This window comes from Rhagoletis pomonella, unplaced genomic scaffold (genome assembly GCF_013731165.1).
Source record: "Rhagoletis pomonella isolate Grant_MI unplaced genomic scaffold, Rhpom_1.0 Rhpom_scaffold_00006, whole genome shotgun sequence".
Lineage (NCBI taxonomy): Eukaryota > Metazoa > Arthropoda > Insecta > Diptera > Tephritidae > Rhagoletis > Rhagoletis pomonella.
Genome location: NW_023458560.1, coordinates 57086279 through 57099731, shown reverse-complemented (window position 1 = coordinate 57099731; position 13453 = coordinate 57086279). Strand labels below are relative to the sequence as shown.

Sequence of the window (13453 nt, the reverse complement as noted above, 5' to 3'; positions counted from 1 at the left end):
TTGGTTGCTGTGGTGAACTATGCCCGCCGAAAAGAGGCAGCTAAGGAAAACCAGTCCCATGGTGGAACACTGCGAAGAGACTTTTGATAAAAACCGAATCGAAGACGCCTGGCCCGACTATCATATCCTACGGAAGGAGTATAAGAGTCAAAATTACGCCTTCAGAGAGTTTTCTGTAGTGATAGTCTGTGAAAATAAATACTTCAGCAAGACGTAACGGTTACACTTGACTCAGGACCGTTGCTGGACAACACTATATTGTAAACCCATTTTTCAAGAATGCTAAAGTGTGGAAGAGACATGCTTATAGGGGTTCTAATAGATGCTGGCATTATTTTTACTGAGGAGCCTGGACGGGACAATGAAAAAGTGCGTTAAATCAACGAAAATTGTGAGGCCTCAATCTTCCGCTGCCTAAGGGCGTGAAACTAAGCCTTTCAGCGAAAGGCCTCCAGATAGGAGGAAACTCACGTCGAGATGATAGTAAATCGATAGATGAAAGTGTCAGAGGAACTTTAGTAAGACTTGTGGTCTGACAGTGGCTATGATGTTTTCAGTATAGACGCTATGAGTACTACTTCAGGAATAACAGCCACTTGTGCTTCGTTAGAATTATTACTCCAGGATTCGATGATACAGGAAGAAGCAAGTATGACAACGGGTCAACTGCAATATTTTGGATCATGCCACGACGATCGGAGTTCCTGGCGCAGAAGAATATTTAAGAAGAAGATTGTTACAACAATAACAAACTAATATCTGAGTCTATTTTCGGGGGCAACGGCGAGATCAAGACACTCCCTTTGGCAGCCTGGTAAGACTTTTCTATACCGACAGCTTTAAGGCTGAAAATGTAATCGCAACTGGCTGGCATTTGAAAGCCAACTGCTGATGCTTTTCCTCTGGTGCCGGGACTTTAGTTTGAACAAAAAGTGAAAAGTCGAATTTAGTTAAAGTTATACACAAGATATGTATGTACATATATGATATATTTACATTTGTATATAATATGAGAAGGCATTTATTTATTAAATTTTTTTTTTTTTAAAGAATGCCACCTGTCAAAAAATGTATTTCAAATTATTTAATAAGTCAAATGAATTATTAAAATATGGGTATTAATCGAAATGGATTTGAAAAGGCGTTATTTCCGCATTATTCCTAGAAGAGTTGCCACATGTTACAAAAAACAAATTCAACTTGAATTGCAGCAAATTGTATATCAGAGTATGGATGTCAGACGAAAGAGGTTAAAGAAGGTTTTAGTTTGACTATACTTTCAAAAGAGGGTTGCCACCTGCAGAGATTCTATTGTGTGAAATTTCTTGACCAATGATTAAAGCGTTTGTAAATTATTTTTTACAAAAAAATTTAAATGCAAAAAATAAATAAGAAAATCTATGTGTTTTTACTTTTAAAGCACAAAGGAACACAATATGCAATCTATCTAATAATTCCTAATGACAGCAGCGACCTTCAAATAGTCAAAATATTAATTTATTCACTTATTGGTCAAGTTTGGCGAGACATCAAAGCCAAATGTGACAACCTTGAACTTAATACTGTAGCCAAGGGAAAAGTGAAAAACAAATAAGTGTACATACACACATACATACATATATGCGTATACGTAACGGATACTTATATTAATATAATTACTTATTGTTGAGTACGTTTTGCTACACGTTAGAGGCGATTTAGAAAAAACTATTACTTAACAGTAATTATCAAAGCTGCGAGTGCTAGTTTGGGCAGAAGCAAAGAATTGATAAGAGAAACATGTGAATGTTACGTACTTCTTTCTGTACGTACATTAGGGTGCATCACAAAAAAATGTGCGGTTTTTCTACTGAAATTATAAAATTTATTTATATTTTAAGATGTCCTTATACTTTTCCGAAATATCTTTTGGCGAAAGTCTTTAAATATTATAAATTTTATAATTGTGGTGGAAAAACATTTCCGATTTTTTTGTATGAAGAGTGATGCACCCTAATGTACATACATATGCAAGAGTACTTTCCTAAAAAAATATATAAAAATACAAACCCGCGATATTTGTAAAAAATTAGGGCGTACCAAAACAACTTTAAAATAAATAAAAAGAATAAAAAATTAAAATATGTAGAAGCTATGGTAGTGCTAAGCGTCAAGTATCGATAACCGTGTTAGCGGAAGTAAACGCTGACGGGTGCAGAGCGAGCAGGCGTTGGCAAAATGTAATAAAAATTTTATGATAACTGTAATTGATAAGCAGTCGATCATATATGTACATACTTGTACATATTTATGAATGTATGTGCATACACCACCAATCACATTTGACTGCAAGTGACAGGAAGTTATGACCGTGAATTAGTGTAATGAAATTGACATTTATCGATTTATTTTTAGTCGCTACTTACCCTGGGATTCAGTAAGCAGTCTCTAGTCACTAATAGCGACTTTTGGTGGTGAACTTGGATTTCGGGACTAATTGGTATTCAGTAAGCTGTCTCACGTCTCTAGTCTCAAAAAAAAGTCACGAATTTGTCAGCTGGCTCTGAGCTGGTCACAAAAAGAAATATATGAAGCAAAAAATAATTGCTTTCTGCTTTATCAAAAAAAAAAAAAACGCGAAAATGAAGCAAAGAAATATTTGTTCTAAAACAATTTCATTAGGAAATAAACCAAAATGCTTTGATATCATAGAGATTCATTGAAACAAATTGTGTTTTTATTTTTAAAACATTAAAATCTAAAGATTATGTAAAAAAATTAAACTCACCAAAAAAAGGAAAAAAGTACATAAAAAATCCTCTGCGCCCGAGAAGAACTCGAACTCGGATCTCTCGAGCGGCTTAGAAAACTAAGAAATAGCGTGGATATACATACATATGAAGTAACAAATCACGTTTATCACTTTGCGCACATAAAAAGGAAAAAGCTACGACTTTAAGAGTAAGTAAGTATATTACAAGAAAACGGTAAACTTTTGGGCAAATATTTGATTACATGGTGATGTAGAATTTTATCTACTTTCATTTGGTACTAAAATGTCTTTGTGCTTTGAAATTCATTTTTTTTAATGAATCTCCAATATCGACATCAATTACTCCACTGTGGAACGGTGCTGATTTCAGCGGATAAAGTGCTTTTAGCATTTCAAAAACACTTTTTTCTTCAATTTGAGGTTTCAATCGAACGAATTTGTTAAAATAATAAGGGAGATATCGTGTGCTAACACAAAAGTACCTTTGAGAAATAAGTAAATACTTAAGTATGTATAAGTATATGTAGATGATAATAATAATAACGGGATTCAAGTTGGCTGTATCGTTCTTTTTAATACATTAACAACGGTATATCATTTATAGAAATCCGACATCAAATAAGAAGTTATAGAAATAAAATCGTTTTAGCTGTTTTTTACAGGGTGCCGATAAAAGAAATTTTTAAACTCCTGAAATACTCTTATATGTAGACTCTCTACTCTTCAAAATCGCTTGGAACAAACTGAACTTTTTTATGATACGGTCTAAATAGTATGCAGGTACCATGCATCAATGCAATTTAAAATATTTGTAAAGGAAAAACCTAATAAATGACATTGGTAGATAGAAGTAAATAAAACAACGTTCTACTCATCTAGTAACTGGTGCCTTTTCACCAGTGGCTCGCTCGTTGCTAAATGAATAAAGCCACAACTGTAAACTTATAAAAAATTTTTAGGAAAGATAAATGTTGCTGATAAAATGGACTTAAATTCGCGATAAACATTTTGCTTGTGCTAATGGCGTGTTTATTCAGCAAATACCAGTTCATTTGTTTATTAAAATATTGTGTTATTACTGGAAATTTCAACTGTTTGCCTGATAAGATGGGCAACAATGTACATGTGGACGTATGTACATATATGACAATTACCAGTATTAAAGTCAACAAGTCATTGAATTTGCATTGCGGTGAAGTTCAAGAGAATTATGAAATTCGTATGATGTTGGAATTTCATGTGAAATTATTTAAGGGTTTTTTAAATACAGGCAATTGCTTGCATTGAATACGTTCCAAGCATTGAGAAACAACAATCAAGGGCTCGATGAATTAGTAAATCCATACTTAGTACCTTCATTTACACATGTACATATGTAGATATCGCTAGCTTAGAGTGAAAAGTTGCTACGTCCACTTTTTATGAAAACTCGTATTTTGATACGGGAGTCTAGAGAAATTAAAAATGCCTCGTTTCGAAAAGGGTTAAGGTGTACCTGCTATGTACTTTTATATAGCACTTATTGAAAGGTGGTGGCGCAAAGTTAGAAATAATTCTTAATGAAACGCGAGTTTGTTGAGAGTTTTTTCAACAACGCAGAGATTTAACAGAATATTGTTATAAGATTATTATCTTTCTTTTAATATTAGCAATTATAACGACGTGGTCATGATAAAAAATCTGATTCGATTTATGATGTTTTGTATGTTTAGCTTCAGCGTTAATTTTGCATCACAACCTCTTTTGGTAGCACTTGCATATGAACGGATACAAAAAAAAAATTATATCAAATTCAATTTTCCTCTGGACTAAGATTACCCTAAAAGTACTTCAGCAGGACAAACTGGGACCTTTGCAGCAGGAAACTGCAGGAGCTTCTTACAGATGGTACCCAGCAGATCTTTTGTCTTACCTCGATTGATGATATGGTGCAGAAGTTTACAACAGCATGCAGCAGCCGCTTAGAAAGCTTGTACATACATACGTGCTGAGCAGGTCGTCCGGGAAAATTGGTCCGGACTGGTGGACGAAAGAGCTCTCAAAAGCCGGACTGTCGAGCAGACGCCTTGTTAATAAACTTGTAAAGAGTAGATTATGCACAAGTCCGAGATAAGTAAGGTTAAACCCGAGTCTTGCAGAAAATTTTGCAGCAAAGGGGAAGCCTGCCATGAATTGTAGGGACTCAGGTGCATATTCGCGTGGAATCCTGTAGCCTTGGCATTCATGAGCGATATGCTGGGCAACTGGTAGGTTAGGTCTTCGAAGGGATTAAAATTAGCTGTTGTGGTTATAGCGTAAAAATTCTCTAAATAGTTTTGGGGAACAATTGGTAACATGTATGTATGTACGTATAAATCTAGCTTGTTCCGGTTACGTAGTCCCGTTTTTGGGGGAATCGATCGCCTTGAATGGCGACGGGTTCTGACCGGCTATTCCGGGAAGCCTTAAAATTGTCTTCGACCCTCATTGCTGAATGATAATGACCTTATGCCAATTTATGTCTAATAAGTCCGCTTTCATGCTCAATATTTGCAGTTAAATATTGTGGCTGAAAATCGGTATTTTCTTTTCAATCGTCTAAATTAAAAATAAATATTTTTATCATATCAAATCATGTGCAAATATGTATGTATTTATTTCCCAAAATTGCATAAATAAATATAATATGCACGAATTCCTACAACTTGGAATTATTTCAAGTGAGTGCGCACAAAATGCCGCCGCATTCATTAATAACAACAAATGACATACAGAAAAAGCAATATTAAAAAAAAAAAATGCATTAACAACCAACCAACTGTGACAACCTATAAATATTGAGGATTTCTGCCAAATCATAACTGCACAAATGTACGTATTTAAAGAGCTTCCTTATTGTATGTCTGCGTTTTGTTTTTGTAAATGGTCATATTTCGCATTTCCACATTTTTTTCTTGGCGATTTGTATATTTTTCACAAATCTACATGCTTACATACATGCATATGCACATACGTATGAGAGTCCGCATCAAGAAAATGTCGATAATTGCATGACGTGAAAATGGCACGGATATGCATACAAGTGTACAGATGTACTTATAAAAATACTGCATGTTTACAAGAAAGAAGCCGCCTGACAGCCAAATAGCTTGCGTATTTAAAAAATAAAAAGAGAAGAAACAAAAACAGAAACCTCAAAAACTAAATGCATTTTTAATGTGCGACTGTAAATATTTCAATACGTCTGGGTTGTTTTTCACTTTGGTGTCACCCGGCCCTTATTAAGCTGAGTGCTATCTACTAATTAATACTGCGGAGAGTATACAAAGTAAAGGTATGTGAACAGAAGGCATACAAATTCACGCTAAAGTTCACAAAAAAAATACACTCCAATTAGCGCTTTGAGTTTAATCAGCTGGAATTTAACAATAAGCGCGCTGAACTTTGCATTTCGCAATCGTTTTTCATTTTGCGTTTAAATATGCATTCACAATGCGATAAATGAATGAGCAAGCAAGTAGATCTTACAATTAAATATGTACTCGTACATTCATATGTATGTATGTATGAACTAGGCTTGATCCGCGTAATAAAACGCAACGCTGCAGCTACTTTAAATGAGCCATTCGTATCAGTGAATTGATGAATGAAGCGCATGTTCTAATTATAAACTGCAAATGAACGAGAGATTATTGAATTTGCATTTATGAGAAGAATAAGGAAGTGATGTGTGGAATGTCTGTGCGAAAGCGTATGCAAATTATATTTTTGTAACATTTTTACACAATATTTGTAGAATTAAATTTAATCTAGCATGGTATGCTGGTTGGACGGTACCAATGGGGTATATGTTGCAGTATATTTTTCCGTATAGTGAGGCGTCGATAAGGCAAAGATGTCGCAACCACACCAAAGTTTTTACAAAAATGTAAACAAGTTGTAGTGTCGATTACTTGTCTTAACCTCAATTTAACTTTAATCAGTTAGAATTAATGTGCCAAACCACACATAATTTAATACAATGCGTATTATGACATTTATATCATCGTTATGTAATAGCTGTCTCAGTACGAATCCGATATCGAAAATAGATTAGTAAAGCACTAAGGTGGTTGGCTACTACTTTGGGTGCGCCTCCTCTAAACTAATGTAACTACTTCCATCTTTTGCAAAAATGTTTTGAAAACTAGAAGCTTTTCAGGTAGACTTGAGAATGGAAAACCAATTTTTTATATTCTCTGAACACTTCCAATGAACTGAAATAATATGTATAACGATCTGTTTTTCATAAGAACCGCCAATTATTTCAACGCACAATAAATTTGCCATATCGCTAGCTTAGAGTGAAAAGTTGCTAAGTCCGAACTTTAAATTTTTACAGAAAGAAATAAAAAGTTTTCAAAGTCAACTTTTTGAAGCACTGGTTTTGCTAAAAATTTCATACAAGTTTTAGCGTATCCCAAGCTATGAAAACTCGAAGCGAATCAAACTCCATAACCATATTTTCTGTGATTTCGGACTTAGCAATTTTGCCTATCACTGAATAGAAACGGTTAGTATAAAAAAGCTAGTTCGATCTTTTAGCAAACGATGCATTTTTAATTATTCTTGGTTCTTGAATCAAAATATGTATATATATATATTTTTTTTTTTTTTTGAGAAAGTGGATTTAGCAACTTTTCAGTCTAAGCTAGCGATATATTTCATTGTATTCATATGTACTTATGTATGTACATAAGATCTCATTCTCTGATAAGTTTCAGTTCAAAGGTACATAAATACTTAGCGGGAAATCGTCAGCTATGAACTGTCGAATTCAGTGTAGCTTAAAAATATTATTTGTGCCTACTTTTGTCATTTAGAGCTCAGCTCGGATTATTAGAAACAAAAAAGATTTTTGAGAATATTAGGTTACAAGGATTTGCCTCATTGAGGAGTATACATATCGCTAGCTTAGAGTGAAAAGTTGCTATGTCCACTTTTTAAGAAAATTCGTATTTTGACACAGGAGTATAGAGAAATTAAAAATGCATTATTTCGAAAAAGATAAAGGTACTCGTTTGGTTATTCTCGTTTATATTCAATGAAAGGAAAATTTGCTTAGTCCAAAAGAAGCACCGAAAATCCGATACGTAAGGCCAAATAGTATTAAATCTTTTAATAACAATCGAATCCTTCTGAGTCGTGTGAAGTTGTACTTTGCTTTAAACAGACAAAATACTTGAAGAAAATGGCTTTTCACTCTAAGCTAGCGATATGTATAGATGCCTAGAAAGTGAAGAAATATTTAAGTTTTCTTACAACCTAGAATTTCATAGGTATGCGTCTTCTCCTGTTTCTGGAACAATAGAATTTAATACTTCTACTTCCTACAGAAGCACATAAAATTTAAACCATAACAAAACAACTCACCTTTCTTGCCCATCGGCTTCTGCTTGCTTATTTTGCAAGTCATCTTCATGCGACGACGGCGGCAAATCATCTGCCGTTGCCAACTCTTCTTTAACATTTTGCTGCTCGTGGTCGTTCACTTCACTTTTAACTGCATCATTAATTTCTGCATTTATGAACTCATTTGCAACAACATCACTTGCACTACCAACAACACTAGGCAACAGCCAACCGTCAGCTGACTGCGCTGCTGCTTCTGCCGCTGCCGGTGCTGGCGCGGTTAATGCTGCGCCATCATCGTCAACAAAGCCTTCCAGCATTTTAACAACGTCTGGCACAGCTGCATGCGGCGGCGCCACTGCGTCACCAACATTGTTTAATAACTTTTTCACTTTTTTATAATTCGGTAAAACTTCATCATGTGCCACTGTTGCCGTTGTTGCAGTTGCAGCAGCTGCAGCTGGTTTTTGCGGCACATCTGCTCGGTTATCGGCAGCTGCATCGGCTGCAGTGGGCAATGCAGCAGCCGCCGCTGCCACTGCTTCGTCACTACTTGCAGCTACATATTCGGCGTTCTCTGTGAGAAGCACAAAGAAAAGGAAACAACTGCAATGGAAAATTATGAAAATACATGAATTATTGGGCAAAGAAAATTATACATGCAGTTAAAAATGTATAAATGCACACAATGTGTGCTTAGTTTAATGCACTAGTGCTTACCTCGAAATACACGTCACCGATAGTAGGCTCAAATAAGCCAATTGCAAATTGAACCGCATAATTTATGCACATACATACACGCACGATTCAGCACTTCTGCTGTATTTTATTAAACTATTTGCAAGTTTTCTTTTTAATTTTTGAAAAACATTTCTTTTATTTCGTTGCGATAGCGGCGGGGTTTCTATTTGCTACTTTTCTTGTGTGCTTGGCGCTATCGCCCAGCGCTTTCACTGCACTTTTGCAACCGCTGGCTGCGGCAATTGCAAGCATAGCATCATATGACTTTTTGCCAAATTTAGTACGCGCGCAAGCAATTTGACGAAAGCATTTACTTTTCACTACAAAAAATTAACTAAATATCGGTGTAAAAGCTGTTTTTCTCGTGTGAAATATGAGCTGCGAGAACAAGAATCTGCAAAAGAATCAACTGCTCCGTCGTCCGACAAGAAAGCGGAACTGCAAAACAAATTGAAAAAACAAGAAAATGAGAAACTGTCAAATAGTGCAATAAATGTCAAAATGCACCAAACCGTTTGGAAAACAACGAATACGCGGTGAAGCAACGTAGAGAAACAGTGCTGCTTCTTTACAGGGTAATTTAGCTTGCGAAAAGCGTTGGAATAATATGGGAAATTTAAAAGCACAAACAAATACACACACGTTGAGGAATTTGTAAACGTTTAAAAGAATAAAAGGTTTCAAAATTCAAACAATTGTGGTTACTTTTATTTCCACAGGTATTTTTACGTTCGTGGGTGTTTACGTTGTTCCCCAAAAAATGCCGCCAAAAATCTTTATTCAGTGGCCTAATTATCCTTAATCTGGCAGCTTCCAAACAGCTGTTTGTTTTTTCCGCTGCATTTTTGCAGCAAGTGCATTTTTGCTCGTTCATATTTTGAAATTCGAATTTTCCAGTTAATTGTTTAATCATGGAGACAAAAAACACACTTGTGCATTGGTTTCGTAAAGGATTACGTGTGCATGATAATCCAGCGCTAACGCTTGTGTTTAACAAAGCACTTAGTTCGCCTACACAATTCTGTGTACGCCCAATCTTTGTGCTCGACTCGGCGCTGTTGGAATGGTTGCGTGTTGGCGCAAATCGTTGGCGCTTCTTGCAACAAACTTTAGCTGATTTGGATGCACAATTGCGTGAACTGAATTCACAACTCTACGTAGTGCGTGGCACGCCGGCGACAGTATTTCCACGCATCTTCAAGGATTGGCGCATCAGCTTGCTTACATACGAGACAGATATTGAGCCATATGCACTGACTCGTGACGCAGAAGTGCAACGTTTAGCAAAGGAAGCCGGTGTTAAGGTAGATGCGTGTTGGTCGCATACCATTTATAATCCAGAGTTGGTGATACAACGTAATGGCGGCAGTGCGCCATTGACATATCAGAAATTTCTTAGTGTTGTGGAAAAATTGAAAGTGCCGTTGCCCGTGGCGACGCCGACGAGGTTGAGTGTGGAACATAAACCACCAAAAGATGATATGGAACAGAAGGATCCAAATTGTTATCTATTTCCAACATTGGAAGAACTCGTTAAGCGGCCTGAGGAACTGGGTGAAAACAAATTTCCAGGCGGTTAGTATGTATTTTGTAAATTTTGTAATTGTAATTTGATTATACTTAGTTTTATTTAATTTACAATCGCAGGTGAAACTGAAGGTCTGCGCCGCTTCGAGGCGTCGCTGAGCGATGAGTCGTGGGTAACCGCCTTTGAGAAACCAAACACCTCACCGAACTCAATTGAACCCAGCACTACTGTGCTCAGTCCCTATCTTAAATTTGGTTGCCTTAGCGCACGCTTATTTCATCAACGTTTAATGACTGTTTTAAAGCGGCATCCAAAACATTCCAAGCCGCCTGTATCGCTCCTCGGACAATTGCTTTGGCGTGAATTTTATTACACTGCCGCTGCTTCGGAGCCGAACTTCGATCGCATGATAGGCAATAAATTCTGCATGCAAATACCGTGGGAAAGTAATGAAGCGCATTTGGCAGCGTGGACGCATGGGCGTACTGGTTATCCATTTATCGACGCTATAATGCGTCAGTTGCGCCAGGAAGGTTGGATACACCATTTGGCACGTCATGCAGTGGCATGTTTCTTGACACGCGGAGATTTATGGATTTCCTGGGAAGAGGGACAAAAAGTATTTGAAGAGCTGTTGCTCGATCAGGATTGGGCATTGAATGCAGGCAATTGGATGTGGCTTTCAGCATCTGCCTTCTTTTATCAATACTTTCGTGTATACAGCCCCGTTGCCTTCGGTAAAAAAACCGATGCTACAGGCGCCTATATAAGAAAATATGTACCTGAACTCGCCAAGTATCCAGCAGGTTGCATCTATGAGCCTTGGAAAGCGTCACTGAGCGCACAGCGTGAATATGGTTGTGTGCTGGGTGAAGATTACCCACATCGCATAGTCAATCACGAGATAGTGCATAAAGAGAATATCAAACGCATGACAGCGGCATATAAGGTGAACCGCGAAGTAAAGCAAGGCAAAAATTCCGATAACGATGGCGGCAAAGGCAAGCGTAAAAAGGTAGGAAGTAGCGCACAGTTGACAAAAAAACCACGTATATGATACGAAAGGATTTGTAGTATTAACAATTAGCGTAAAAAGTAGCTTTAAGCTGTTATACTTTGTGGTATATTTGTTAAGTTTATTAAAAAAGGTATATTAATTTAAGAAGTGATTAATCTCAAGTCATTTACAATGTAACCAAGGCATATTAATGTGCCTTGAATGTAACTTACAAATTTGAAAAATCTACAGCTCATCACGAGTGCATTGCCTTATTTATTTCTCAAACGCGCAGATCTGCATGTCATCCGGTTTGTCCATGTCTTGCGGGTCCAAGCGATAACGATAAGTTGAATCGCGCAGCATACGCTGTGGCATTATGATCGTAATGCCTTTAAATTTGAAAACGTTATTGCGTACTTTTGGTATGGGTGGCAGTTGCCTGCGTTCATTATCACGAAAGGCATCAATATCCACGGTGCCGTGCTTCTTTTCTTCTTCCTCTTCCTTAGGAAAGGCATCAATGTCGACGGGTGCCAGGCAAATCCTCTCTTTGACTGCAGTTTCGTTTCCAGCGCTAATAGATTTTTCCGGCACTACAAGCTCTAAATTCTCATCACTGATTGCGTTTGTGGGCAATGCAACAAATGCTTTTACCACAAATTCCTTTGCTTCCTCCCGCTCTCTTGTTGGCGTGTGTGGCTTATCATTCGCAATCGGCATCAAACTCCGGCCGACATCGTCATTGCCCGCCGCTGCTAGCTCAGACTGCGTTTGCATTTCCGGCTTATCTTCGTACATCATATCATCGCCATAGGCATCTATGTCTACAACTGTGGGAATCTCTTTTATCAGCGGCAAAACCAGCCTGGCGGCTATATTGCTTGGCAATTTTTCATTATTGATGCGATCCACACGATCCATATGCTCCATGCGCTCCTCGAAATCCATTCGTCCATAGCCGCCGTTTACATCAACGATGGTTACAGCTGGCAACGCATTTTCTTTGATTGTCGGTTGAGACCTATTGGCGGTAGCATCACCGGACTTTTCCTTCTTGTTGCTATTCTCTACCACTTCCGGTTCGCTAAGAAATTGTGTCGCTGCGACTGGTACTGGCTCGCCGGAAAGCGGCATTTCTCGATTTCCGGAGTTCGGTTTTGGTGCCGTTGTTGAAATTGCGCGTGTCTGCGTTGTTGGCACGGCTGGTAATTTATACCTTCGAATCAGCATTTGGGCAGCAAAGCGTAGCTTGGACATACTCCTTCACAAATGAGTGGATTATCCAGCCGGAAACTGTTTTTATTTCTCCTTTCTCCCGCGTTTTTTAGTAGCGTGCTAATTTTTTGGTTTTCTTTTCAATGATTTCCACTACGCACGGTTATACAACAACTACAAATTTTTTAAATAAATCTAATTGAAAGCTGCTGGGATTTTGTTTAAACTTCTTTACAAAATGCTAGAGTTTTTCTATTCTTTCAACATAAAAAGCAATAAAAAGAAAAATAATCCATTGCAAGTAGATTGCGAGGGAAAAATTTTCTAAATGAGATCTTAAAGCCGGCACTCCTGTGCACCGGTAGGACTTTATGATGAAAGAAATAAAAAGAAAAAAATTCCATTGCAAGTAGATTGTGAGGGAAAAATCCTCTAAATGGGACTAATGATAAAAAGAAATAAAATGGAAATAACTCCATTGCAAGTAGTTCGTAAAGGAAAATTCCTTTAATGACATCGATCAAAGGGGAATGAGGACCTAATTTAATCGTATAACAGACGATCCTGGGCGACAGTTGTGTTTGCGATTTAGCTCTGCCTTCGTCGATGTATCGCAAATGTGGGCAGGTTTCAAGCAAAATTTCGGAACAGCAGCGTTGTAGTAAATCTAGGTTGTTCTCGCACTCGACTTCGGTTAGGAGCAGCTTCCCAAGCAGACTCATATTAAAATGTGCTCTGGCCTTAAGACCAAAAGTGAATGGTCCAAGCGTTTTGTGGCGTAATGCTGTTTATTGCTGCCGAAAGGACCTCCACGGTCCATAGGAGCTCCCCTAAGCAACAGGGAAGT

The 13453-nt window shown here is 37.4% G+C and overlaps 2 protein-coding genes across 4 annotated transcripts in view; one reads left to right on the top strand and one right to left on the bottom strand.

The window, feature by feature from the left end:
- LOC118741000 overlaps window positions 1-9406 on the bottom strand; it is an 87197-nt gene extending 77791 nt beyond the window's left edge. Inside the window, exons 1-2 of the mRNA XM_036472781.1 lie at window positions 8843-9406; window positions 8144-8728 (exon numbers count right to left, since the gene is read on the bottom strand). Coding sequence (XP_036328674.1) covers window positions 8144-8728; window positions 8843-8901 — 644 coding nt within the window. The 5' untranslated portion in view covers window positions 8902-9406. The remainder of the gene's footprint in view (window positions 1-8143; window positions 8729-8842) is intronic.
- A 278-nt stretch (window positions 9407-9684) lies between these two features.
- Window positions 9685-13453, top strand: part of LOC118740998 (cryptochrome-1) — a 202265-nt gene continuing 198496 nt past the window's right edge. For 2 of the 3 annotated variants that reach the window (XM_036472778.1, XM_036472779.1), the window contains exons 1-2: window positions 9685-10438; window positions 10511-11406. In XM_036472778.1, the coding sequence (XP_036328671.1) occupies window positions 9775-10438; window positions 10511-11406 (1560 nt within the window). In that variant the 5' untranslated portion in view covers window positions 9685-9774. Of the gene's footprint in view, window positions 10439-10510; window positions 11561-13453 lie in introns of those variants that run through there. The other variant, XM_036472777.1, reaches the window with a different exon arrangement.